The 24,238-nt window shown below is 42.1% G+C and overlaps 2 protein-coding genes across 9 annotated transcripts in view; one reads left to right on the forward strand and one right to left on the reverse strand.

The window, feature by feature from the left end:
- Positions 1–1,085: 1,085 nt before the first annotated feature.
- Positions 1,086–24,087, forward strand: HABP2 (hyaluronan binding protein 2). 3 transcript variants are annotated; one of them, XM_021525958.3, is made up of 14 exons: positions 1,086–1,250; positions 9,142–9,178; positions 14,077–14,205; positions 14,980–15,087; positions 15,532–15,648; positions 15,986–16,105; positions 16,736–16,907; positions 17,365–17,453; positions 17,583–17,814; positions 18,676–18,821; positions 19,143–19,277; positions 20,780–20,925; positions 21,787–21,980; positions 23,518–24,087. In XM_021525958.3, exons 1-13 carry the CDS (start codon positions 1,182–1,184, stop codon positions 21,955–21,957), a joined length of 1,671 nt encoding a protein of 556 aa, XP_021381633.1. In that variant the 5' UTR covers positions 1,086–1,181; the 3' UTR covers positions 21,958–21,980; positions 23,518–24,087. The 3 variants fall into 3 exon arrangements, with proteins under 3 accessions (XP_021381633.1, XP_021381635.1, XP_077640823.1); XM_077784697.2 differs by lacking the exon at positions 1,086–1,250 and adding an exon at positions 6,895–7,026; XM_021525960.4 differs by lacking the exons at positions 21,787–21,980; positions 23,518–24,087 and adding an exon at positions 19,514–19,630 and having other exon boundaries at positions 20,780–20,886.
- Positions 22,524–24,238, reverse strand: part of NRAP (nebulin related anchoring protein) — a 47,745-nt gene continuing 46,030 nt past the window's right edge. For all 6 annotated transcript variants that reach the window (XM_085582799.1, XM_021525954.3, XM_085582797.1 and 3 more), the window contains one exon: positions 22,524–23,577. In XM_085582799.1, coding sequence (XP_085438925.1) covers positions 23,476–23,577 — 102 coding nt within the window. In that variant the 3' untranslated portion in view covers positions 22,524–23,475. The remainder of the gene's footprint in view (positions 23,578–24,238) is intronic.

Here is a 24,238-nt window from a genome sequence, read left to right on the forward strand (position 1 = left end):
TCCATACCTTAATTCTGTTTGAGATTTGATGAATCAGGGCTCTATTAAAATTCAGTGCAAATCAGCTTACTCAAGGACACATTACATAAAGTCATGTGTTATCTAACTCCTTTTATCTTGCTGTCTTTCTAACTAGTTAAAGAATCTGCAATTTTGAAAACTTGTATTTGTGGCTGGCCACCAACATACTGACTCAAACACATATTGCTTGTAGGCACCTGTTTAAGGTATGCACGTGTGGCATAGTCAGGATGCCAAAATTCTTTCTGTATTTTTGGTATATGAAATCTCCTTTAGGAATGTTCATGCTCCAGAGTAAGGAATCATCAGAAACAAGGTTCTCTGGCATCCAAATTTCAGTATCTCTCTTTGTCACCACAAAATCACATTCAGGATGGGAAATTTTGAAGGCCTTGTGATTTCACTGTTTTCTTCCTCATATTTCAACATGTGGACACTATTTCTATCACTTTCTTCCTTTTCAGGTTCTAAACTGTCTTGGAGAAAGAATGGTCACTTGATTTGTTTTTGTAACATGCAGCACAAACAATACCTGATCAGCAAAAGTTTGTCACCATTTCTGCTACAGAGGGTTGTCAATTCTCACAATAATTCTCTGATTTCCTGTGTTGCTAATTTTGTTACAAATGCTTCAGCCTCAGAGAATAAAGGTTACTCAAGAATTTAGATTTTTAATTTAGAAAAATAATAAATCCCGGTTCTCACATTAGTGGAAAAAACTTGAGAACATGAACTCTGATTCATGTCTGAAATTCAGAAAATAATAAAATGACAGGTTTTGTTGCTTTTAAAAATTATACATTATGTAACAAGGCCTCACTGTTTTTCAGGTGCGAGAGAAGTAAATATGATTCACACTTTTTTTACAATTCAAAATAATAGTTGAAAAATAATTCTAATACATGGTAAATGCTTGTTTTTATTGTTAATTTATACTGTTCCCATCCTTGTTGCTTACTGATTTGCAACATTTGCCACTGGTCAGTGCAGTGATTATCTGGACAGGATGCATTATTTGATCAGGGCAATCTGTTGAACATTAAACAATATTTGAAGCACGGTTAATTATTTGCACTGAATTAGCCTGGCCTCAAAAGACTGTGGCTTGTCTGAAAAATCATAGGCAAGAAGAAAAAGCTAATTTCGAATTAAAAACAAGGATGGTTATCAGTGCTTTGATGCTTCAGGTTCTTCCACTGGTTATTCTTCTAGGGACCACATGTTTGGGCGTGAGTATGTTTTTATTCTCCTTTTCTTTCTGTGTGCCAGCTCTGCTGTATCTGCGTTTCAGGCCATTGAGGTGATTAAGTTAATGCAACGTAAGAGGGAAGCCCCATGGGTTTGTTTGAAGCAGACACCTACAGTGTCAAGGAATGGCTCTTCTGGGTACACTGAGTGGCCACACCATTCCCAATGGTCTGTGGTGGGGAGTGTGGTCTCTCTCCTGGCCCAAAACCCTGGGCTGCAGCATGGGCAACTCATCTTAAAATCATAGAATGTTTTGGGTTATAAGCACCTTAAAGATTACCTTGTTCCAACTCCCTTGCCATGGGCAGGGACAACTTCCACTGGAGCAGGTTGCTCAGAGCTCCATCCAGCCTGGCCTTGGGTGTTTCCATGGATGGGGCATCCACCATCTCCCTGGGCAACCTGTGCCACTGACTCACCTCCCTCACTGTAAAAACTTTCTTCCTTATTTCCAGTCTTCATTCTGAAGGGAGAAAATATCTGATTAAACAAGTCAGGTAGGCCCTGCCTCAGCAGCTTTGAAAACACTTCTGAAAAAGTAGAATATGTTTTGAATGACTGAATTATCATTGTCGCTAATGTGGGAGGAAGGTTAATGGCAAAATATTCAACACAGCTAGGGGTGACCAGAGCTCTGCTCTGGCAGAGCTTGATATACTTTCCTACATCTATTCATCTCCTCTTTAAAGAAGACTGGAAGAATGACTTGTAATCAAAGAAAAGTTAAAAGTCAGTTTTTAAAAAAATTCTTTTGTTCTTCCAAGCAATCAAGTAGATTTTCTCATGAAGGAATCTGAGGTTCTTTAAAACATCTGCTTTCTTAGTGACTTTTCCTATGTGTGCATGTTCACATTTACTGAAATGCATTACAAAAATTCAGATGTTGACATGTTTAAATTGAATTATTTGGGAAAAATATATAGTGAGGGTGTTTAATGGGACATAGATTTTTTTAAGAAGTCTGGAATTTGAGATGAGTGATTTTCACAACTTAATAGAGTAATTAAAAATTAGTGTATCACCAGGACACATGCCACACTTGGTCCAGTATGCATGTAGCATCTTACTGAGAGGACCAGCTCTAGGGTACTTAAATGCCAGTTTTACAGACTTTGTGGAAACCCTGTCTAATACAAATAAGTTCAGCATGAATTTGGCAGTGTTAATTCATGCTCAGTTAGGAAGATATGGGGCCAGTCTTAGACAACATGAAGTTTTGCCCTGTTTTTTTTCTAAAGAGTCCTAAGGGTTAGTTTGAGTCAATGCTTTGACATTCCTAAGTTGACTTTGCTTTAAAAATTGCTATGGAAAATGTACAGTATATCTCCTCCTGCTCCTGAAAATTCATTAACATTGCTAAAATGCAAAAGCAATTCTGCTGTCACTGAAAAGCAGCACGACAGAATATTCAGCAGGCTAGCTTTTAATAAAACATGTTTTTTCTTCATAATTAATATAACAAGGTTTTCTGGCTTAGCACTTGGCATGGATCCCAGAAAAAAAAAAAAAAAGAGGGAATGAGTTGCCATGATGTGACCATTGCATGACAAACAAGTTACGAGAGGATATTTTTGTCTTAATGATTTGTCCTGAAGAAAAAGTTGCACTGAAATAGTTTGAATGAAAAGATAATAGATGCTGAACTTTGCTGAAACCACAGAAAACACTCTTAAATTCATATTTTCTTCCTTTTCTAGCACTATCTTTATAATTTTTATTTGAATTTGGTTTTAGAAGTTTTTATAAGTAATGAGATGATTAACAAATATAATTGGTGAAATATAGCAGAAGTCAAACATGGGTTTAAGCAGTAGTTCATGCTGAGTTAGTCACAATAGAACAAGAAAATACTTGGATATTCATGGATCTGGCAGGTTTGGAGCAGAAACCTACGACAAAAATTTTCATTCAGTTCTTTCATACTACCTAAAAAGAAGCTGATTACATCTGCATGAATCCAAACTATTTCCATAAAAGGCATGGAGAGCTGCATGGAGAGCACTGAATTTGGTCCTTTACTTTAGAATAATAATAATGGTGATGTAACTGCACCAAAGATTGTTTTCACACATGGCAGGTCTTCTTGGGTTGGGGGTTTTACCCCTGCTTTTCATTCTACTTCTGCTCAGCAAGACACTGTAGTAGAAATATGCCTGCCATCAAGGTATTGTATTAAGTATTCCTTAATTAGTCAAAGAGAAAGCCAAAGAGCTCTGCTGCAACGGAGCTGTGTATCCTCAGTTATCCAGACTTGTATTGAGGCAACTCTTCTGGAATGCACTGAGAGCTAAATGACGTGCTTAAATGTTGTGCTGAGTTGGGCTAGAGAAATCTGGAACAGGACAATAGGAAGTTGGATCCCACAGCACTCCAGTGACAGCTCTTCCCGTACACCGGGCTGCAGCTCCCACTTAACTGTGTTCTAAAGTGATTCAGCGGGAAAAATCGTTATTTTAAAATCTACTGGTGTTCAGATCAGGCCTTTTCCTTGTATCAGATATCCCTGCAAACTCACCATCCCTGGCAGAGGGGAGGAAGACTCGCAAGGGTCAGGGTAGCAGAGGTGGCTCTTCACTTAATATTTTGGAACTTCAAAAAATCAATGTCCACTTAGTTGTGATGGAAAGTGTTTTGAAATCATGAGCCTTGCCCAATCCAATAACCAAGTGCATTTAGTAGTGGAAAGGGAAGGATAAAAGTATTACATTAAGATCAAACAATTGCAAAAAGGAAACTGTTGTCATAAGGGCCCATCTCCGTCTCGGAGAGCGCAGGATACTGCCAGCAGTGCAGGCCATTCCTTGCCTCAGGCGCTGGAGGCCAACATTTTTGGGTGTTCCAAAGCCAACTCTGTCTGGCATCTCTTTCTAACCCCCAATGGATCCGTTCCTGTTGTAAAGTCCCCTGCTGCTTCCCTCGCCCTCCCTGCGGGGCTCCGCACTGCGCCGTGCCGGTCCCCGCGAGGAGAAGCGAACGCTGCCGGGCCCGCCCGCATTGGTGGCCATGGGGTGCAATGTGCAATGCCCTTCTGCAGTGCTCGCCTAAATTTGCCTGATGCAGCAGGAAAGCAACACAGCCCTGGGAGTGCCCCCAGCTAATTTTGCACCGTGCTCTCGGAGAGGGAAGCGTTCCTCGCTGACCCCCGAAGGCAATCAGCTTATGCCCTGCAGCGTGCAGGTTGATATCCCGTGTAACTAAAGGGTCTTAATGACTTTGCATAAGCTTTAAGTCTAGCAGTATAACCTGCATTCCCAGTACTGGCTGCAGGAGTGTTTGATAGCACAGGCGCTCGTGTTAGTGTGACTAGCTGGCTCCTGCACCCCCCTGAATTTCTGTAGTTTCCCTGTGCTGCGGCATCCAAAGCTGACCCCATTTTTCACCTGGGAGCACAAGTGCATTTCAATCACCAGCGAGCTTTGAAAACATCCAGCTGCTACCAGGCCACCTCTTACGGAGCAAAGATTAATTTGGCAACTTTGATCTCCTGGAAAACAGGAGCAGATAACTCCTGAGCAGAGGACCAAACTGGTTGCAGCAGCAGCTCTGAAGGATCTTGCTTTTTTTTGGATCCCTGTGGGTTTTGTATCAGGAGCTACCATGGGAAAGGTTCACCGCTAAATAATCAGCAAAATGAAGATTTTAAGTGTGAATTTCTCTGGGGCTGGTTGATAAGGAACACACCAGTTACTCTGATGCACAAATTGCAGTTCAGTGTGGAGGCAGGAGATGCCTTGTTAGCAGAAAAGTGAAGAAGTGAAGAGGTTTTGGTGGAATCCTTTGAGAGAATGGTTTCCCAGGCTAAAAACACAACATGTGTTGCATGTGTGCTCCAGATGATAATATGCCCTGCTTTCATTATACTGCAACCATGGCCTTGGCTGAGAAATACAATGTCATTGCTGGAAAAGCCACTTTCCCTTGAAGTTCAAAGACTGTCACTACCCAAGATGGTTGCAGGCAAAAATCTGGCCGATTGTAAGAGCATCAGAACTGTCGATTCCCTCCTCCTTTGGCAAGCAGCCCAGACAAAGGTTCCTACTGAGAGCTGTCAGCAGGATCAAGGGGTTCACTACAAGAAGGCAGTAGCTGTGTCTGCCCTCGTGGCTCCTTCATGGCTTGTGTCACTTGTGGATGGAAGTTGATCAAATATCCATCTTCATTCTTCAGTTCAACCCCATCCCACCTCCTTCTTGGCTGCAAAGCTGTGACTGCACTCATGAACAAATGAAAGCATAATCTTTGTTTTTCTGCCACAGAGGCCACTTCATGACAAGTTGCAGGAGAATTTGCAGGACTTAATGCAATTGAGTGAATAAGCCAATTCCTACCAATGCAGTTTAATACTGGAATTCCTGATGTGCTTTGTTGCAGTTTCTGTGCATGTATAGAGCTAATTTTTGTCTCTCTTAATACACTGTCATGTAAGCTTGAATGATTACCCTGTTTTCTCTAGAAGTCTGTTTTGCACACATGTAAATTCACAGCATAACCCTGGGTTGTAACCTTTTTGCTCTCCTTCTCCACCTGCTTTTGTGTTTTAGTGATTCATTTTTATTGTAATAAGAGGTAGCAATGTACCCAAGACACAATAAACAGTTCAGCTGGAGAATGGTCTTGGCAGCTGTAAATAATTTCCCTTGAATTTGGGGCCAAATCTTCCTGGATTTATTCAGAAAGAATTGCTAGAGATTTACTGGACATTTTTGTCTGAGAAAGAGCCATAGGATTCCATCCTGAGATAAAGAAAGCTCATGGTTCTGTCATTCCTGTTTGAAATCTATTGCATTTCATTAGTCTCTCTTTCTTAAGGAGTTGAAATGGAATAATTGCATGTATCATGTATGTGCAATGTAATTAGTACAAAATCTATTTAGCAAGATGTTGAAGATTCTTTGGAAGAATGACATTTTAGTGAAGTGCTAATCATTACAGTGACGAAATACAACAAAGGTCAGGTGAAATTAGGATATTTTGAATGTCACAATTTTTTCTAGGAGACCTGTAAATGTAGTTGGCTCCATAGTCAGCAGTGCACTGTACCCATGTAAAATGTCTCTCTGAGCTTTTTTTTTTCTGTTTACTGTTTGGGTTTTGTGGGTTTTTTGTTGTTGTTGTTGTTTTTTGGGTTTTTTTTTTTTTTTTGTGGTGGTTTTTGTTTTTTGTTTATTTTTTTTTTTTGGTAGGGTTTCTTTTTTATGAGCCTGAAGTAGTAAAATTTAAAATTGCTCTCTGCAAATTCTTCCAGCTCTGCCCCTCATCACTGCAGAACTGCTATGAACAGAATCCAGTGATTTTATTCCCTCTTGAGAGAGCACACAAAGTATCGGTGTCGAGCTGCAGCAAGGAGACCGTTTGGTGAAACCAGCCCACGGTCTCATTTCTTCTCCTCCCGCCCCACTTCCTTTTGTTCAAATCCTGCTCCTCCTTGGGCTCAGCGTTGCACCTCGTCGGAAGGACAAGATCCTCCTCTGCTGGCCACGAGCAATACGGCACTGCAGGCAGGGGCCCTGCCTTCTCTGCCCCTGCCTGCCTCCCTCCTGCAGCCCCCATCCTGCATCCCACATCCTGCATCCCCCATCCTGCATCCCCCATCCTGCATCCCACATCCTCTCCAGCACACAGGAGAGAAGGAGTGAGCTCTTCCTCCTCCTCTGCTGCACACCACCATGGCAAGCTTCACGCCATGAGTCAAAAAGCTGAAATTCGGCCCCCTCCTGGCTAGCAGGGGTGAAAGTGCTTCAAAACCAGTGTGGTCTGGTGAGTGGTTCAAGAGACCCCAGGACAGAGGAGAAAACTCTCCATGCTGAGAAGTCAGCTCTGCCTGAGGTTTTGTCCCTTGTGGCTCTGCTGCTGCACCTTGTGACAGGCACACGAGGAGGGAGAGCTGCAGCACAAAAGGAGATACAGAAGCCTTACAGTAAAGATAGTGTTTAACTCCTGGATTCTTTATGCTGGGTGCTCCAGAAGCCTTTGTTCCTAGTAATATTTATACTGTGGCAGCAGACAGAGGCTTTCATCCAAAAGCGGGAATCAAAATCTGACTCAGTCACCAGCTACCAAGCTGCAGGATGATACTGTAAACCTGCACATTGTTGAGGGCACTACTTTATTGTAAGAGGGAGTTTGGGGTACCTGTCTTTCTGTGGTCAGCTCTACCCATGTTTGGACAGAGCAGCAGGTGGATAACCTGGGAAAGAAAGTAGTGCAGCACAATGCTGCATCTGTCATCTTTCCTATTTCCTTGGGGTATGAGCATTGTGAGACTGTCATCTCCACCCTACAGCTGGGGAAACTGAGGCACAGAACAGCAGGGTGCACCTCACTCAGCCTGGGCTGAAACGCTCCAGCATTCCCTGGGGTGCCAAGGGCTGCCCCCAGTGCAGGGGCAAAGTCACTCAGTCAAACCTTTCAGAGCCAAACCCTTTCCAACCCCATAAGGCAAACACCACAACAGGGCAGCACCGAGAGCTGGAGAGTGAGATGAAATGTTACTTGCATCATCGTGCTCCCAGTGCTGCTCCCTTGTTCTTTGTTTCATCTGTGCCTCTAAAAGAGAGGAGTACACTTGCAGGGTTTGTTTTAGTCTGTGTTTATGGATGAACACTACCACTAATTGTAAATGGAGCAATTAGACCTTTTAGTCTCCACTGGGGTCTGGCAAAGGATCTGACAAATTCTGTACCTGCACTCAAGAAACATATACACCAAGGACAGAGCTTTTACAGCCTTCTCATTTACCATCATCTCTGCACTAATTCAGGAGGGGCAATTGTGTGAGGATGTGTGTCCTTCCAGCTGCAAAGGATTTAGTGCTGTATGTGTGTGGCTCACTCAAATGCACCTGGGAAGGGGCTCTGCTGAGTGGTTCAGGGGACATTGCTCTCATTAAAGTCAGTGGGGAAGGGAAGAACTGGAGTTCCTGTTCTCCCTGGGTCAAACACAAGAGGGATGCAGAGATGCCTGAAGCAAGAGCTCATTTATATATTCCAGACAATATTCACAAACATGAATTCTGAGCTTTTTATTTTGTCCTGTTTCTGATTCATTGCTTCTGATTCATTTGTTCTTAGTCTCAACTTGCATTATCTGAGATTTCTTTCTTCTATATATAATGTGTGACTAATCAGGGCACATATTTACAGTTAATTTTATCTGTAGCAATGCATAGGTGCACATAATAATTGTATTTGTATGTATACTGTCTTTACTATGTGTGTTAAATTGTTTTGAAATACATTTTATTCCCTAAAATTATGTGAGGGATGAAGAATAGCAGCTTCAAATCTCCTTCACACCCACTGTTAGCATGTGTATCCTCACTGCAGGTGGGTAATCCTGTCCTCAGCTGGGATTTAGAGCAAGAGGGAAAGCAAACGGAAATTGTCACGCTGGGGATGTGTCCTGGTGTAGAGTCAGTGCCTTTCCTTTCAGAAAAACCTCACTCACACTCTTCAAAGGCTAAGAGCTCTGCCACGCCTGGGCACCTCCCAGGCTCCAGCTTTGGCAGCCAGCTGGAGCATGGCCTCTGTCAGCATCTCGGAGAAGCTGGACAAAGAGCCAATGTGCCATCACCTCACAAGCAAAGAGACAACACGTTCAGGTCAGGTTTACTCCAAATCAGACCAGCCCAGCAGCTTAGGCTGTATGCTTGGAAAAGCCAGACTCTCCCAAGGGTTGTTGACATTTTGTTACCCTTTTCAAAGAGCTCTTAAAATCTAGGTCAGCCAGCTCCAAAGTGGGGGTGGGAACATCCTTGTCTGGACATCCATCCAGCAGCAGAGGCAAACAGAATCTTTGTACTGTAAGCAAAGCTCTGTGCTGGCTTTTGCTTTATCCAGAAAATGACTCTCTGACCTTTATTATCTCATGCAGGCTTCTCATTCGTCCTTCTGGGCCAGCATGATGGAAGGTAAGTGGTTTCAGTTTCCTCATTTCCACTTCTGCCTGCCACAAAACTGAGAGGCTGGCAACCTGGTTCACTAAGACCCTTCACTAGTGCCCAGTGCTGAATTATATTAACTTCATGGAGAGCCTTGCTGTGCTTAACATATGGTCTATGATCAAGTTGAAAGTCTGTTTGACTTTGGACAAGTGATATGGTGGGTGCTTTCAGACCCTCACATGTTCTGTGTCAGTGCAGGAGACAATGCTGCATCATGTCCCAGCCAGGGGTGTGTCTGACACACTGGAGACAAAAACAGAGGTACAGCAGCACTACCAACATGCAGCTGATCACAGGGCTCTCCTGGATCACACCTGGAACTCTCAATTCTGTCCCAAACCAGGGCTTTTCTGCCATTCTCTGCTTTCTTGTTCTTTGGGAACTCGTGGGTGATACAGTGGGCCATGGTCTGGAGGAGAGGTCATGATGCTGGGCTGCAAACCTCACAGAGAGATGAGCAAAGAGCCTAGCTGGCGATCAAAACTGGAGGCCAAATAAATGAAGGCTGACTTTCCCTTGCAGCATGCAACTAACTGTGGAACTTATGCCTGCAAGGCTTAGTCCCAAGTGCTAGATGATTCAGAAACAAGCCCATGCAAGTAAAAATCGTTAAAGGCTGTGTCGCATTAAGATGTTGATAAGGGAAAAGCTGTGATGAATATTGTGGGAAGATGTGTAGGTGTGTGAGGATTTGTATATCCTTTCACAATCTACGTGGTCCATGTATTAGATTATGATTTTATTGATAAGTTTAGTATTTTTGAAGGTAAGCCCTGTTCTTTCTTTTCTTGATTTCAGTGGCTGTTGGACCTGAGTTTATAATGCATATCTAATTAAATATTACAATAATTTTGCTCTTTTTCCTTCAAAAAAATAAGGTGGATTTTAGTATGCACTCATTATTCATCTACATTCCTTTTCATTCCAGTGGTATTTGGGTTTTCAGGTCAAACCAGAAATCTTGTTACTCATACAGCGGTGCCCAAATCAATGTTGCTGTTCTAACAACCTGTATGTAGAAAACAAATTTCCAAATAATTTTTATGTCTGAGCTCAGTATTTGGGTTCTGCAAATATTTGGCCACAGTCATGCAGTTGATTCAGGGTTTACACAGCCTTGTGCAACCTGGTTGATCTGTTTTTTGATGGTAGCTTATCCCTTTAACAATTTAACTCATACCCTGCCTTATGGTGTATGGTCCTACATCTGTCTCCCCACTGTTCTACAATCTTCTACTCCCCATCCCCCTTAGCATCTCCAATCCTTCAGCCATCACGATTCCCCTTCCCCATCCATCCCTCTGAGGAAAAAAGTGCTGCAAAACTGCTTTTAAGTAACAGTCACAAAACTATTTGAAAGGCTTTCTGGCTTTGTTGTTAGCTGGTCTCCCTTCTTTCTGAAGCTGCAGCTACTCCCAGCCACAGCCCACTTGGAAGGGAGGAAATACTGTGAGGTCTCATCTCTGCAGAAGTAAATGTGGAATATCTCATTATTTAAAATACAGTCAGGATTTCAGCCTCATAAAAATAAGACTGCAATAATCTCAGAGCTGGGGACAAAAAGTATTTAGGGGGGTGGTAGGAAAACTCATCCTGCTTAAATTAGGCCAGATTTCAGTCCGTCTCCAGAGGTTCAGAGAGCTTGAATAAATGCTGGGTATTTTCTGGCACTCTTGATGTGTGTTGGCAATAGGCTTTAACTCTGCACATCACTCATCTTGACAACTGCAGTCCAACAAAGTTACCTCGTGATTCAGGTCACCCGATGGCATCCTAATGCATCACTTTCCCACTTGGAACATTAGTCATCACTTGATCCAGGGAAGGTTTTGAAAACAGTGTGACTGTCGGCATTGGGGTATCTGTTCTCTCCGTAACAGAGAGCCCATGTCAGCTAATGAACAAGGGGATATTGATCAGAAATCCATTGCTTGATTGACAGCTCTTGGCAATGTGAAAAACTGCAGATGAAAGCTTGCACAGTTTAAAAGATCACCCAGACCTCAAAGCTGATTTGAAGCTTTAAAAGTCAATCTCTGTCTATCAATTATGGGGGGATTTTTTGTACTACACAGAGGAAAGTTATTCTTTGAAAATTTGCATGCAGGATGTCTAATTTAATTTCATGTAATAGTCACATTTCAGTGACAAATGTCAGATCACTGCTTTTTTAAGCATGTTAAGGTTTTCCAGCACTTACAAAGAGCGAACACTCTGATTTAGTAATATGTTTAAATCAACCAGTGTATCAGACTTTGTGCCTTAATTATGTGCTCAGATAAAAAAAAGTGTTGCTTTTGCTTTACTAAACCTATGGCTTGTTATGAATAATTAAAAAAAATGGAATGGGAGCACTTCTTAAATAAGAGATGTGGAAGCCAAATAGTTATTTAGTGTCAGAACAGTGATAAATAAGAAGACATCTCTTAGTTTGATATCATATGCCCCAGTGAGGGTTTTCTGGTCTTTGTTTTTCACTGCTTTGTGCAGCTGGAGATGACATGGAACAGCTGGGAGATGGGAAACATCACTCATGTGACCTGAAGGAGCTATGTCTGTTTCTCAGTTTCATGAAGAGGGATAGCAATGGGGAAAGCAGGGACACTGGTCATTTCTCAGATCTGTTGCACTCTTACATCACCTTGGCTGGTCTCCCAGCCAGTAACCTCAGCTTCCTGACTCCCATATCCACATGGGGGACAGGGTCCCCAGTAGGGTTTGCTGATGTCTTCTGAGCCCTTTCCACATGCACCCTGAACTCCATGCCTTGGCCATTAAATTTCTTGAAATGGTAATTGCCAGCCCTTGAGGGCTGCTCAGTGTTGGCTGTTTTACCTCAGCTCTGGCAACCTGAAGCTGCCTTCTTCAAGGGCTGCTGGGTGCCCAGCTGGCCTCAGGTGTGCTATAGCCTCTCCCAAAATTGCCCCATCTGTGCACATGGGGGATTGTGCCCCCAACCATCTCAGAGCCACCAGAAGCACATCTTGCAAAACGTGAATTACATCTTGGCCATTTTGTTTACAGAAGAGATGAACTTAAAAATCCTTCCTAACATGTCAAGTAATTACATAAGTGTGCTTAATAAATGATTAATCTGTTGCTGAGAAATCATGCCAAAAAAAAATCAAGTGACAGTAGTGTAATTTCTTAACAACACACAGAGCAGTCGGCTTAAAAACGAGGGTAGGTGATTCTACAATGGCTTAGCTATTTGTGCTCATTCAAGGCACTAATTTTTCCACTGTTGATTCAGGAGAGTCCTCACCAGCCTCTGTAAAGCATGCTGGCATGTTTGCAGTCTGCCTCTAGTAGTTTTCACTCCTCTGTTCATCCTTCATAACTTTTAGCAGGTATATTTTTCCATAAAAAAGGATACCCGGTCCTTCAGACAGCAACTGTGGAATAAAAGCCAGCATGCCCCTCTAAGATTCTGAAAATAAACAGGGGGTACAAAATCAGACTACTTCAGAAAGTTCCCTCAACCTCAAGTCGTTTGCAAAATTTCTTCTCCAACAAAGTGAACTTGGAGGCTGAATTTCAGGCAAAACTTCCTTTTTGTTTTTCTTCCTTAACTACATCACATTAATTTTAATTTTTTTCAGTGTAGACAATGTCCTTATCTTTCAGCAAGATCCTTCTGTTCCTCAGCAAGGCGTACACTTCTGCAACACTTGCACATAGTCGAGACTCAGCTCCTGTGGAAATAATGAGCTGAGGAAAAGGAGTCTTGACTTGACATAGCAATAAATGAGGTGAAACTTTCCTCTATTTTTTTTTTTTTTGTGAGAAACGAGAGTTGGCATGTAGGAAAAAAAAAAAAAAAAGAAAAGAAGATGGTTCTATTTTAATATGAAATATAAAACACCCATTGTACAAATGTGAAATTTCTTTCTTTTTTTCAGAAGCAAAGAAAGAATAAAGATAAAGGCTGCAAGTGAATGAATGAGGAGAGAAAACTAAGATAATGCAGTCGATAATCAGTTCAAGGCAGAGCATTATCCATGGGGCCATCGGTCCAGCCCTAGGGAAGAGCTTTTTAAAATGTCTCTGTACGTGGCTTAGCTTTGCTCATTACCATAGCTTGTCTTTGAAACACTGGAGTGGCTTCCACTGGCAAGCGCTGTACCTGCTCAAGGAGCCGCCAGCCCACTTTAATCCAAGCCCCCTGCATGGCTGCACAGCCGCGCTCCCCGCGGGCCCCGGGACTCCTCTGGCTCCCGTAGGCCACGGGCTGGCAGAGCCAGGGATGGGCTCCTCAGCCCCTCCCTGCTTGGAGGCTGGTTTGTGGGTGAGAAGTCCCAAAGTTGTGCAGGTGCCTTCCCCCAGCTGCTCTCGGGATGGGGCTCTGTGTCCCCTGTGCCGGGAAGGGCCCTGCTTCATTCTGCAGCAGCACTGGTGATGGTCAGCAAAGCAGCTGGACAAAGAAAATCCCTTCTTCTTATAGGAAGCTAAATCTCTTTTTGTGCTGGTACCAGCCTCATCATCTGCCCTGGCTGTTGTGCCACAACGGGGCCTCCTTATGCTTTTGCCTGGAGAGCCCTGGCCTGCATCCCTTCGACTTCCTGGTAGTCACCAGAGGAGCCATCTGGGCAGCCAGAGCCCCAGTGCCCTCCAGGAGCATCCTTGAGAGAAGCTCTGGGGCCAGCTGTGCTCAGGCTGGCCATGCTGAGCACTAGGTGAGCTCTGCTTATGCCAAGGAAGACCTGAACAGCGTCTTTGTTCCTCAAGATGATCACTAAACCCACTGACATCCCAAATGAGCTGAAAGAGAAAAGTACTGTCCATCTCAGGAATAACTTCTTTCATAACTTGTCTACTTCCAATTTTAATTACTCTGTTCTTTCATTCTCTTTTCACCCCTGCAGATGAGGCTGATGACTATGAGAACTACTACTACTCTACAGAACCGAAGCAGGACACCAACCTCCAGCAGGAGTTCTCGGAGGAATTTTTCTGGCTCAAGACAGTTTTCAGTGACATCTTTTCCATGGAAGGTACCTGTCAGGGGTGGGCAGGAAGGCAAGGAAGGGGTAAAATCCCAACCCTGTGTTTGAAGCATGAGTGTGGCAGGTCTGGCTGCCAGCCTGCTCTCAAAATGCCTGCATCAAAGGGATGAGTTAGGAGAATTGTTTGCAGTGTTCTTCTTTGTATTTCTCTTGTAAGGATCCTGTGTTTTATCTCCAGGTTTCACAGGATGGATTCTGATAATGCAGAACATTTCTGATTGCTACTACAAAAAAGCACAGACTTATTTGTCTATAGACACTGTAAGATGTAATTGCTCTTTTCATGGGATGTATGTTCTGTATTTATGCTGGGAACCAAATGTAGAGCAGGTTTGGTTTTTTTTTTAATTTTTTTTTATTTTATCAGTTGCAGGGGTTGCAGGGGTTTTATTTCCTTTTCATTTTTTGTTTGCCAAACTTCAGGAGAACAGGAAAGGATCCTAGGGATTGCTCAGAGGACTCAAAAGGAGAGGCAGGGAAGTTGACTATCTCTGCTCAAAGGAAGGGACTTGCCCCATTACAACTCTGTAATCGGGCAAGGGGAGTAGAGGATCTCCAGACCCAAAGCTATGAGCCACTCCAGCTTGGAATAAACTCTGCAGCAACTCATACTACTCCTGTGGGTGCTGGGTTGATGCACAAGCACAGCACTTACAGGATGCTGTGCCTAGGAAGACAGACTCCTGCAACCGCAAAATGCAAGAAGAAAAAGCAGGTGATGAAGGTTGAGAAGCTGAAAGATCTTCATCCCTATCTCTGCAGACTCATGCTCATCCAGCCCCTGCAAGAATGGTGGTACATGTGAAGCCAGAGGAAGTGACTTCAGCTGTCTCTGTCCTGCACCATATGGTGGGACTACATGTGAAAAAGGTAATGGCTCTTTTGCTAACCTACATTCCTTATTTTTGTAGTTAATGCTAATGTTACAACTTTATAAACCCACTGTTTGCTGAGATGAGTGTTCTGACAGCCCAGAACAGTCATGTCCATAGCTCTTAGGACCTCATCCAGGCCAAAGTCTGTCTAAAGAGCATCCAGTGAAATAAACTTCAGGAGTGCAGAGAGTGCTCCTCTATGCCCTGCAAGGTGGGCTGTGGGGAGCTGCTCATTGGCACCACAGATTTTTTGCCATAGATGCCGTGAACAAGAAGTGAGATCCCAAGTCCTCATCTGTCAAATGAAAGCTTCCTTGGACTGTCAAGGGAAGGCATCTTCCCTTGATCCCTGCAAGGGCACAGTTCTTGTGCACACACAAATGCTGATGATGTGTTTTTTATATATGTTTTATATGTGTTTTATGTGTGTTTTCCACAGTGGAGGACACGTGTCTGGAGAAGAACTGCCACTTTGGTGACTGCCTGATTATATTAACCCCACCTTATTTTAAGTGCAGCTGCAAGCCTCCCTACAGGAGACCCTCCTGCCAGCGTGGTGAGCACTCAGCTGGGCACAAATTGTGGTGGGGCTAGCATGGCCAATCTGCAGTGGGAAATCACCCACTGCAGAGGGTGATCCTGCCCTAGTAATGCTGCAGCTCCCATCCATGGGCCAGGCCAGTGATGAGTTGTGTTTGATTTGCCAGGTGGTGGTTCAGTCACTGGTAAAACCCCCAGAGATATGCATTCTGCAAAATTTCATGAGAATTCAGAGAACTCAGCCACTCCCAACAGGCTGAGTGGGAGTTCTCCCCAGTTTCCACTAGGTATGCAAGTGGCTGTGTAGTGTTCAGCACCTTGACAAGGCTGTTGTGTGTTTTCCACATTGACAGCTTCCAAACAGTGCAGCCCAAACCCTTGCAGAAATGGAGGCACCTGCAAACGGAACAGATACAGATCAAAATTCACCTGCGAGTGCCCTGAACCTTTCAGAGGGAGATTCTGCGAGATCGGTATGTCACAGCCCCTCAGGGGGAGGGAGGGCTGAACCTCCAGAGAGCCAGGGGCTGGCTTCCCCCTGCAGCCAGACTAGCTGATGCTATTCCTGTAGCATCCTGTGGTGACCTCCTGTCACTGTCCCAAGAGCCTGACTACACTGAGGCATCAGGGACCTTGGAGAAAGGGTCAGAGGAAGAGGCTGACTTCTGCAGCTACTGCTGGCACAGGGACTTGAAACAATTCTAATCTTGGTGTTTTCTAAGTGTGCTTTGGCAAGGTCCCACTGGTATATAATAAGTGAGGACCAGAGGTCCTCAGAGGCTGCACGTCACAAAGGGAAGAAATGATGGGATTTCCTTAAACATTCAAAATCTACTGTAGTGAAGATACCTGCCCAGTTGCCTGTGACTCTTCAGGCCGAGGGGACTGCTTCTGATGGGTGACATTTGAAGTCAATCAAGCTAGATGTTGGGACATTATTCTAATTTCTGGCCTGTGTACAATAAGGAGCATAATTACTTGTCCCAGAAGGCACTTCTGATCTGCCATAAAATGAATGTACAACAAGAAAGGATGGAAGAGGAACCACTTTGAGCAAGGAACAACACAAAAGTTATTTTCATATAAGCATTGTCTTTCTACAGGACCAAATGATTGTTATGAAGAGGATTCCTCTACATATAGAGGTAGGGTGAACCAAGCAGAAAATGGCAGGACCTGCCTGCACTGGAATTCCCACCACCTCTTGGATCATCCTTTTAATGCCTTTATGGAGGATGCTGACTCCTATGGCATTGGGGAACACAACTTCTGCAGGTAATATTTTGAAGAAGCAGCTGTAGAGGTCTGTATCAAAGAGATCCTTGAGGACAAAACTGCTCACAAATTTAAGAAACTGATGGTGTTAAGATTTCACATCTTTTTAGACACTGCCTGCCCATAAAACACCAGAATGTTAGAGATGCCTTCTCTAACCATGCTGATATGAGGTTCCAGAAGTTGCCTGCTTTGTTTTGAACCAGTCCCACATTTTTCTTATGGCTAAGATAGGGAATAGGCATGGGAATAGTAATATGGCAGTATTGTATGCCTCACTCAGGCATCTTCTTTGTCAATCTTATGAAACATTATCTTTGTTCATCTCCCATATGGGAACATGAAGCTTCCCCTTAAGAATCCTCAGCTCCTTCACTAATTTCATGGAGATTTTCCCATTCCCCAGGAAACGGAGGATATCAGTTCACTGGCTGATTCTCTCAACTGTTCCCTTCAGGAATCCTGATGAGGATGAAAAACCCTGGTGCTACATCAGGAAAAATAATGAAGTGGATTGGGAATACTGTGATGTTTCACCCTGCTCAGGTAAAGAATTAATAGCAAGTGATTTGGCAGCATGTAGGTGGTCTAGAGCAGCAGGTGACTCCCTGCTGGCTAACCCTTCTAGTCTGATATTAAGTCTGCATTGTACATCTGCTGTCTCTTCCAATGCAGCTGAAGAGACCCCAACAGAACCCCCTACAGACCCCCCTGAAATATTCAAAACATGTGGACAACCAGAAGTTCATAGGACACTCAAGAAGATCTATGGTGGATCCAAGGCTACACCTGGAAAACATCCCTGGATGGCATCTCTGCAGACACAGACTTCAGATGGGAATGAACATTTCTGTGGTGGAGTGCTAATTAAATCATGCTGGGTTCTTACTGCTGCACACTGCCTTAAGTAGGTGCATGTCCTATCATTAGGATGGTTTGTGAAGGTAGCTTGGTATCCAAAATATTTGCAATCAAAATGATTGCTAGGAGTCAAATTGAAAGGGAAACATATATGTGGACAGAAAAAGAAATTAAAAAGAAATTTAAAAAAATATTTATATACTTGAAAATTGTGCTAACTGAAATAAAAAACTTAGGCCCCACTCAAACAAAATGAGCCAAAGAAGTTGTGTGAGAGGAAAACAAAAAACAGAAAGTAGGAAGATTTTGCAATGTGTAAAAGAACTATGCAAACCTCAAAAGATATTGGGATGCCATAAGCAACATCTCCTATTACATCAGAATTAAGTTCTTCAAAACAGTCAAAATATCCACTTAGCTTTAATTGTTTTCTGTATCAGCTAGCTTAGAATATTACATTTCTTTCAACATTTGTATTGAATCCGTTGGAAACCACCACCCTAGGAAACAGGTAAATTACACACTGGAAATAATTTCAACACATATTATTTTAAATATGCTCAGACAATGGCAAGCAACCCTACTCCCATAGCTATATGAGCTGCCACTCATCAGCACTGCCACAGTAATAGACTGTGCACACTGCTAGTCCGCCCTAAAATGTAAACAAAACCGTGTACAAGCAGCTTTAAATCACTTTATTTCATGATTGCAACAAGTTAAGAGCACATGCATATTCCAACACCACTGCTTTCCTATCTAAGCCTTCCTATAATGATTTTAGGAAATCTTCTTGCCAAGCTTTACAACAGGCAGAAATAACTTGACTTCTTGTTACTAAAAGTGCAGGTTTACACCACCACTGATATAAAATGTCTGTGTATAAATTTTTTTTTTTTTTTTCCAGAAAACCAAAACGAAACATCCAAGTAGTCCTTGGCAAGCAGAACCTCAAGAAGAAAGAGGATCATGAGCAAATATTTGATGCAGTGCAAATAGTTTTACATGGCAAATACAGAGAGGTGACGGGTCATGCCCTATACAATGATATTGGTAAATCCTTTATTTGATACTCTCATGGCTCACCTCCAACCTTTGTTGTTTGAAGTGCCTCTCTCCCACTGAAGTCAATGCAAAATTCTCATTGATACTATGCTCTGGAAATAATCAGGGAAAATTGTGATCTAGACAAGATTGAATCTTGAGATGTAAATTGTGATGGGCAAGCAGGAGGAGCCGAACAATAGGAACAGGTCCAGCAGAGGGGGGCAAACGGAATGTTGGGTTTATGCAGCTTGGCATGGTAACAACTGCTAACAACAGGGATCAAAGTTAGCTCCAAATACTTTTTCTTATTGTTTATCTCCCCTCTAGCACTACTTAAACTGCAGCCTGTTGATGGTCACTGTGCAGTGGAAACAAAGCATGTGAAAATAGCATGTGTCCCCGACTTCTTCCTTCCTGCTGGGACCTCCTGCTTCATTTCTGGATGGGGCACTACAGAGACAGGTACTTGTGGGCTAACTGGATTTTGGTGGGTGCTCCAGTGGCAAGGTGGACTGCTACTTTCAGTAGTAATTGCCAGACCCAAATGAGGACTTAGACAGTAGTGAAACCAAGACATGGAATTCAAAAATAAAGTTAGCTAAACCATGCCATGCAAATTACTCATTAGCAGAAATCTGCAACTGCAAAATCAACCAAACCTGTCAGAGTTCTGATAAGATGCCTGATGCATTTTTTAGCCTGCCATCCATCTCTCCATGTCATGGTCTTATCTGAAGACAGCTACAGAAGCAAGGCAGTATCAAGAGAGGCTATTGTATAGCTTGTGCGTTTCAAGACAGGACCAAGAAAGACAGGTATTTTCACATGGTTTTCCAGCCCATTGAGTCAGATAAAGCTCTTTGGAAGCAGCATCTGGACCTTCAGATGAACTGAAAAATAAAAAAACATCCCAAGCTTTTCAAGTTCAACCAGCCCTATCCAAAACCCTGTCTTGCCCAAGGTAAATCCTAAGGGGAGAAATTATTATGCTTAAAAAAAGATAATGGCAATTTTCTGAAAAATGCATTATCTCATGTTCTGATTGATGTGTTGCTGTAAAGCAGCAGAAGAAAAACTTGCCACTGAGGCTGCAGTAGGTATCCCAGTGCTTTGTGACTGATACAGCCTGATAAGGTACATGGGACCGAATTCTCCCTTTGTATAACTCTCACTGAAGTCCACAAGAAACAACTGTGTTCATTTGATCAGAATGCACCAACAGAATTTAATGGACATTTTTTTAAAGTTACAAATAAAAAGTCTCCCTTAAAAAGGGTAAGGGGTTTTTTATGGGTTTTTCCCCCAACAAAGAATATCAAATACCCTGTACGTGTTCAAACTAAATGGATCCTTCTTTGAGCAGAGCTATTATTAGCATTTCAGGAAATCACTGCAGAAATGGAATATTTCCTGAAACTCAGGCAGAACCAAACTTATAAACCACCTTTAATTATCTACAGATGTAGTACTTTGAAACTAAGGCTATTGCCTTTAGATGTCAAGTTATGTCTTTAGATTCACTGTAATTAATCATTGCCCTTAAATATTGTATGATTTTCAGTTTTCATCTGTTTCATTAGCTTGCATGTTAAAGCATCTTAATAGTAGCAGTCTTAGAAGTGCTGAGCAGCTCCAAGTCCCATGGGGATCTTTGGAGCTGCAGATAACCAGCACCTTGGAAAAGCAGAATTACACAGAGAGACCTGATTGGAACTAAATTCTGAATATGTGATTTAATTTTCATTTAGACAACAACTCTGTCCTGAGTGAAACTTCAGGGTGCAGCTCATTGGAAACTTATTATTTTATCCAGATAGTTCTTTCCATCCCAGGCTAGCGCATGCATGTCCTCTTGTGTTCCCCCATCCCATCTGTTTGCCAAGCAAGCTGGTTTTTTGAATAAAAGACAATTATGACAGGAATGGGAAAAAAGTGACTTCATTGTTTTGGTGCATATACCATAGGTGATTTATCCCATCAGCTGTTAGATGCCAATGTCAAGCTGATTTCACAGAGGAAATGCAATGAACCCAAACTACATAATGACAAACTGGACGATAGCATGTTTTGTGCAGGAAATCTTCGGAAACCTGGAATCGATTCTTGTGAGGTCTGTTGCTTTTTCTGTATTTGAGCACTAATTTTTTGTGTAAAGAGTCAGGCTGTGTAGAATTTTGGCAATGTGTTGCATATGTATCTGTTCTCACATCAGTGTATTTCAACAGCTTTTCTGCAGTACCCTTTGAGCCGTCCATCCTTAGAGCTAATATTGCCACTGTCACCTACAGGTGGATCTGTGGAATAAAGAGACTTCTGAGGCAGTTTGTCATCATAACCTGAAACCTTGCTCTTTTTTCCCCTCTATTTTGTTATGGCCTCTACTTCAACTGCCAAGTCTAATCTGATTCTCACTATCAGAGCTAAGGCTTGCAAGAGTCAATATTGATATTTCTTTTCATTACAGATGACACAAATGTGAAACAAGTTCATACTTATACCATTAAAAGGTAGAAAACAGTTTGAACAACACTTCCTAACATGTAAATTACCACTGTAAGGTGTAAAAGAAATCAGAAATGAAACACAAAAAATGAACAAGCAACTCAGAATAAGGCTATTTTGAGGCTTGTGAGACAACTTAAATTTTCATTAATTCCAGGGATCACATCTTTATCTTTCTGAGTTCAGACTCTGAATTCCTGGTACTTTCATGCCAGGGAAATTTCATGTGACCTTGTCAGATTTATGTCACAGACTGGAAAAAATTGAAAACTTACATCCAGAAAGTCTGGTATCACTTGACCTGATCACAGAACTGCAAGTCCACTTAGGGGCTAAGCAGCATCTGATGGTACATCTTTTAGGAAAAAAACATCATTACAGCTTCAAAGTCTTGTGATGAGAGAGAGGTATTCTGATTTTGGATACTATTTTGCTCCATGCTTTGAACATGTGTGCTTTCCTTCATCAGGGAGACTCTGGAGGCCCCCTGACTTGTGTACAAAATGGCTCCTACTACGTATATGGCCTCGTGAGCTGGGGTGAAGGATGTGGGTTAAAAAACAAGCCAGGAGTTTATACCCAGGTGACAAAATTTGCCAGCTGGATTAATGCTGCAATTCAGTCTGCATCAAGGTCATGAGGAGTGACTTGGAATGACAAATGGTAAGACTGAGAGTTTTACTGTTTTTATTAATTCCCTAAATGCCTCATCTTTGATGAAAAAGATTAGTGATATTTTCTCATGGCCTACATAGGACATACTTCAGCACCATCTTGAAAATAGCCCTAATGTCAGTGAGTTTTTCTGTTGTGGGCTTTGCAATAAGCCCACATTTTGTAGCTAAACGGATCGGAAAGTAAAGCTACTCCATTTCTTCTCCAAACAAATCAAAGGCCGTGATATCATGTTTCTAGATCTGCTTTACAAGCTGTGAAGTTTCTCCCATCTCAGCTGCTGCCAGACATTTCCTCTTCCCCTCATGCTTCTGTCTAAGCTGTGTTTCTTCTGAACTCACCAAAGCTATTGGTGTGTGCTCTTAAAGCCTGTACCATTTTTTACACACATAAGAATCACCATGTGATTGAGTTTGCAAGATTGCAGCCTTTGGAATTTCCTGAGGAGGGAGGATTTTTAAAAGCACTTCTGTGGGTAAATAAGTACAAATTTCATTAGTGATGCGTTTCAGATTGAAAAACCAAACAAACTTTCAGTAATAGAATTATCTACTTTATTCCTGACTAGAGAATAATTACATATTATGCTCCAGATCTACAATGGTTTATATGTACTTAACCAGTGAGAGCTAGTAGTACTAAATGCTATTAAAAAAACTGTCTAAAACCATTGGGTAATTTGAGAGTTCTCATAAGATGTACCTGTCAAATTGTGTCATTTTTGCCCAATGATTCTGCAAATAAATTTGAAAAACAAGGGATTGGTATTAAATCAGGATATAAATAATAGACTTGTTTGTGAAGAGTAATTTTCTTAAAACAGTAATTTCACTCTCACTTGAATTCCGGGGTTTACAACCTTCTCTAAGCAGCTACCTAATGTGTCAATAGCTACTACCCCTACTGCAAAGAGTGATTCTGATTTTTTACTTTGGAAGGTTTGGAAAAAACTGAAGAACTGATGATCTGAATACATTCTGATAGTCTAGAACAGATTCCCTGATGTCTGCTAGAAGACCTGCCTTTGGCAAGTCAGTGATAACTTTTCTCCCACTGGCCTTTGACTTGTTAATCTCTTAAACCACCTGAATCTTGCTTTTGTATTCTCTTAGGTAAATGGTGCCAATATTCCAGGAACACAAAAATATCCAAAAATTACATACATGGAATAAGAGTCACCTGATTTATTCATTACAAATTATTTCATATTCTACCATCAGTGGTACAAAGCTGAGCCTGCCAGTCATCTAGTACTAATTTCATTTACAGCTTTAAATAAATAGCAGAATCTGTAATACATTCAGTGATAAATCACAAAGTATCCACACAAAAATAAAATTGTCTGTTATAAATTGCAATGTTTTGATTGCCTCTTAAAACAAAAATTCTTAAATGCCATCTATTGTATTTCCCAGAAAACTGGAAAAGCTACAGGATTTGCAGGACAAGATGAAGAACTATTTATGTTATGTCATGCTTCTGTTTACTTCTGATAAAGCTGCATTTGCCTTCTCTTGACTTGCAGAATTTCTGAAGCATCAGGATTGACGCCAACTTGCTGAGATCCTTCTGTCTCCAACTGGTCCTGTAAAATCACAAGCCAAAAAACTGTGAAACCTGCCAGTAGACGGGGAGGGTTTTAACTATTATCCTATAACAATATTTCATATTAAAAATTACACAACTGGCAAAAAATCTAAATCACTGTTCTGCATGGAGTGAATTTCTGCTGTGGAGAAGTGCAAAATATGGACCTGTTCATATAAGTGAGATACCTCACATACCAAAGGACTAAATGTGCTCAAGTCCTAGTTTCTATTTTGAAATAAAAAGCAAATCAGCAAAGGCCTGGGTTCCACATGGATTGCACACCTGTGGGTTTCCCTGGGGTCATCAGGTCATTATCACACCTTTGACTTAAGAAGATACTGCCTGTAATTCCCACTGCCTCCATTACTCAACCACAGTTTTCACTTATTTCCTGAGCAACTTTTCAGATGGGTATGTAAATCATGGATATATACTGTTTCTCTTGGTCTGGATTATTGTTTGACTTCTTACCAAAATTAACAATTAAATGATCAAAGCATCTCAAGTGCAGTGCTTCTCTTTCATTATAGCTGGATGCTTCCTAACTGTAAGGGCTATGAGACTCCTGTATGGACTTGGACTGCTCTCTTCTGCTGGGACACTGCAGCCTGGGAGTCATCCCTGTGACAGAAGGAAAACCTGGACGATCCCTGCTT

The sequence above is a fragment of the Lonchura striata genome, chromosome 6 (genome assembly GCF_050655825.1).
Source record: "Lonchura striata isolate lonStrDom1 chromosome 6, ASM5065582v1, whole genome shotgun sequence".
Taxonomy (NCBI): Eukaryota; Metazoa; Chordata; class Aves; order Passeriformes; family Estrildidae; genus Lonchura; species Lonchura striata.

Excerpts from the sequence above, each read along its gene's own strand:
- HABP2 (XM_021525958.3), top strand. The coding sequence starts at position 1,182 with ATGGTTATCAGTGCTTTGATGCTTCAGGTTCTTCCACTGGTTATTCTT. Across the intron at positions 1,251-9,141 it reads TAGGGACCACATGTTTGGGC|GCTTCTCATTCGTCCTTCTG; the intron begins GTGAGTATGTTT and ends TATCTCATGCAG. Across the intron at positions 19,278-20,779 it reads ATGGGGCACTACAGAGACAG|GTGATTTATCCCATCAGCTG; the intron begins GTACTTGTGGGC and ends CATATACCATAG.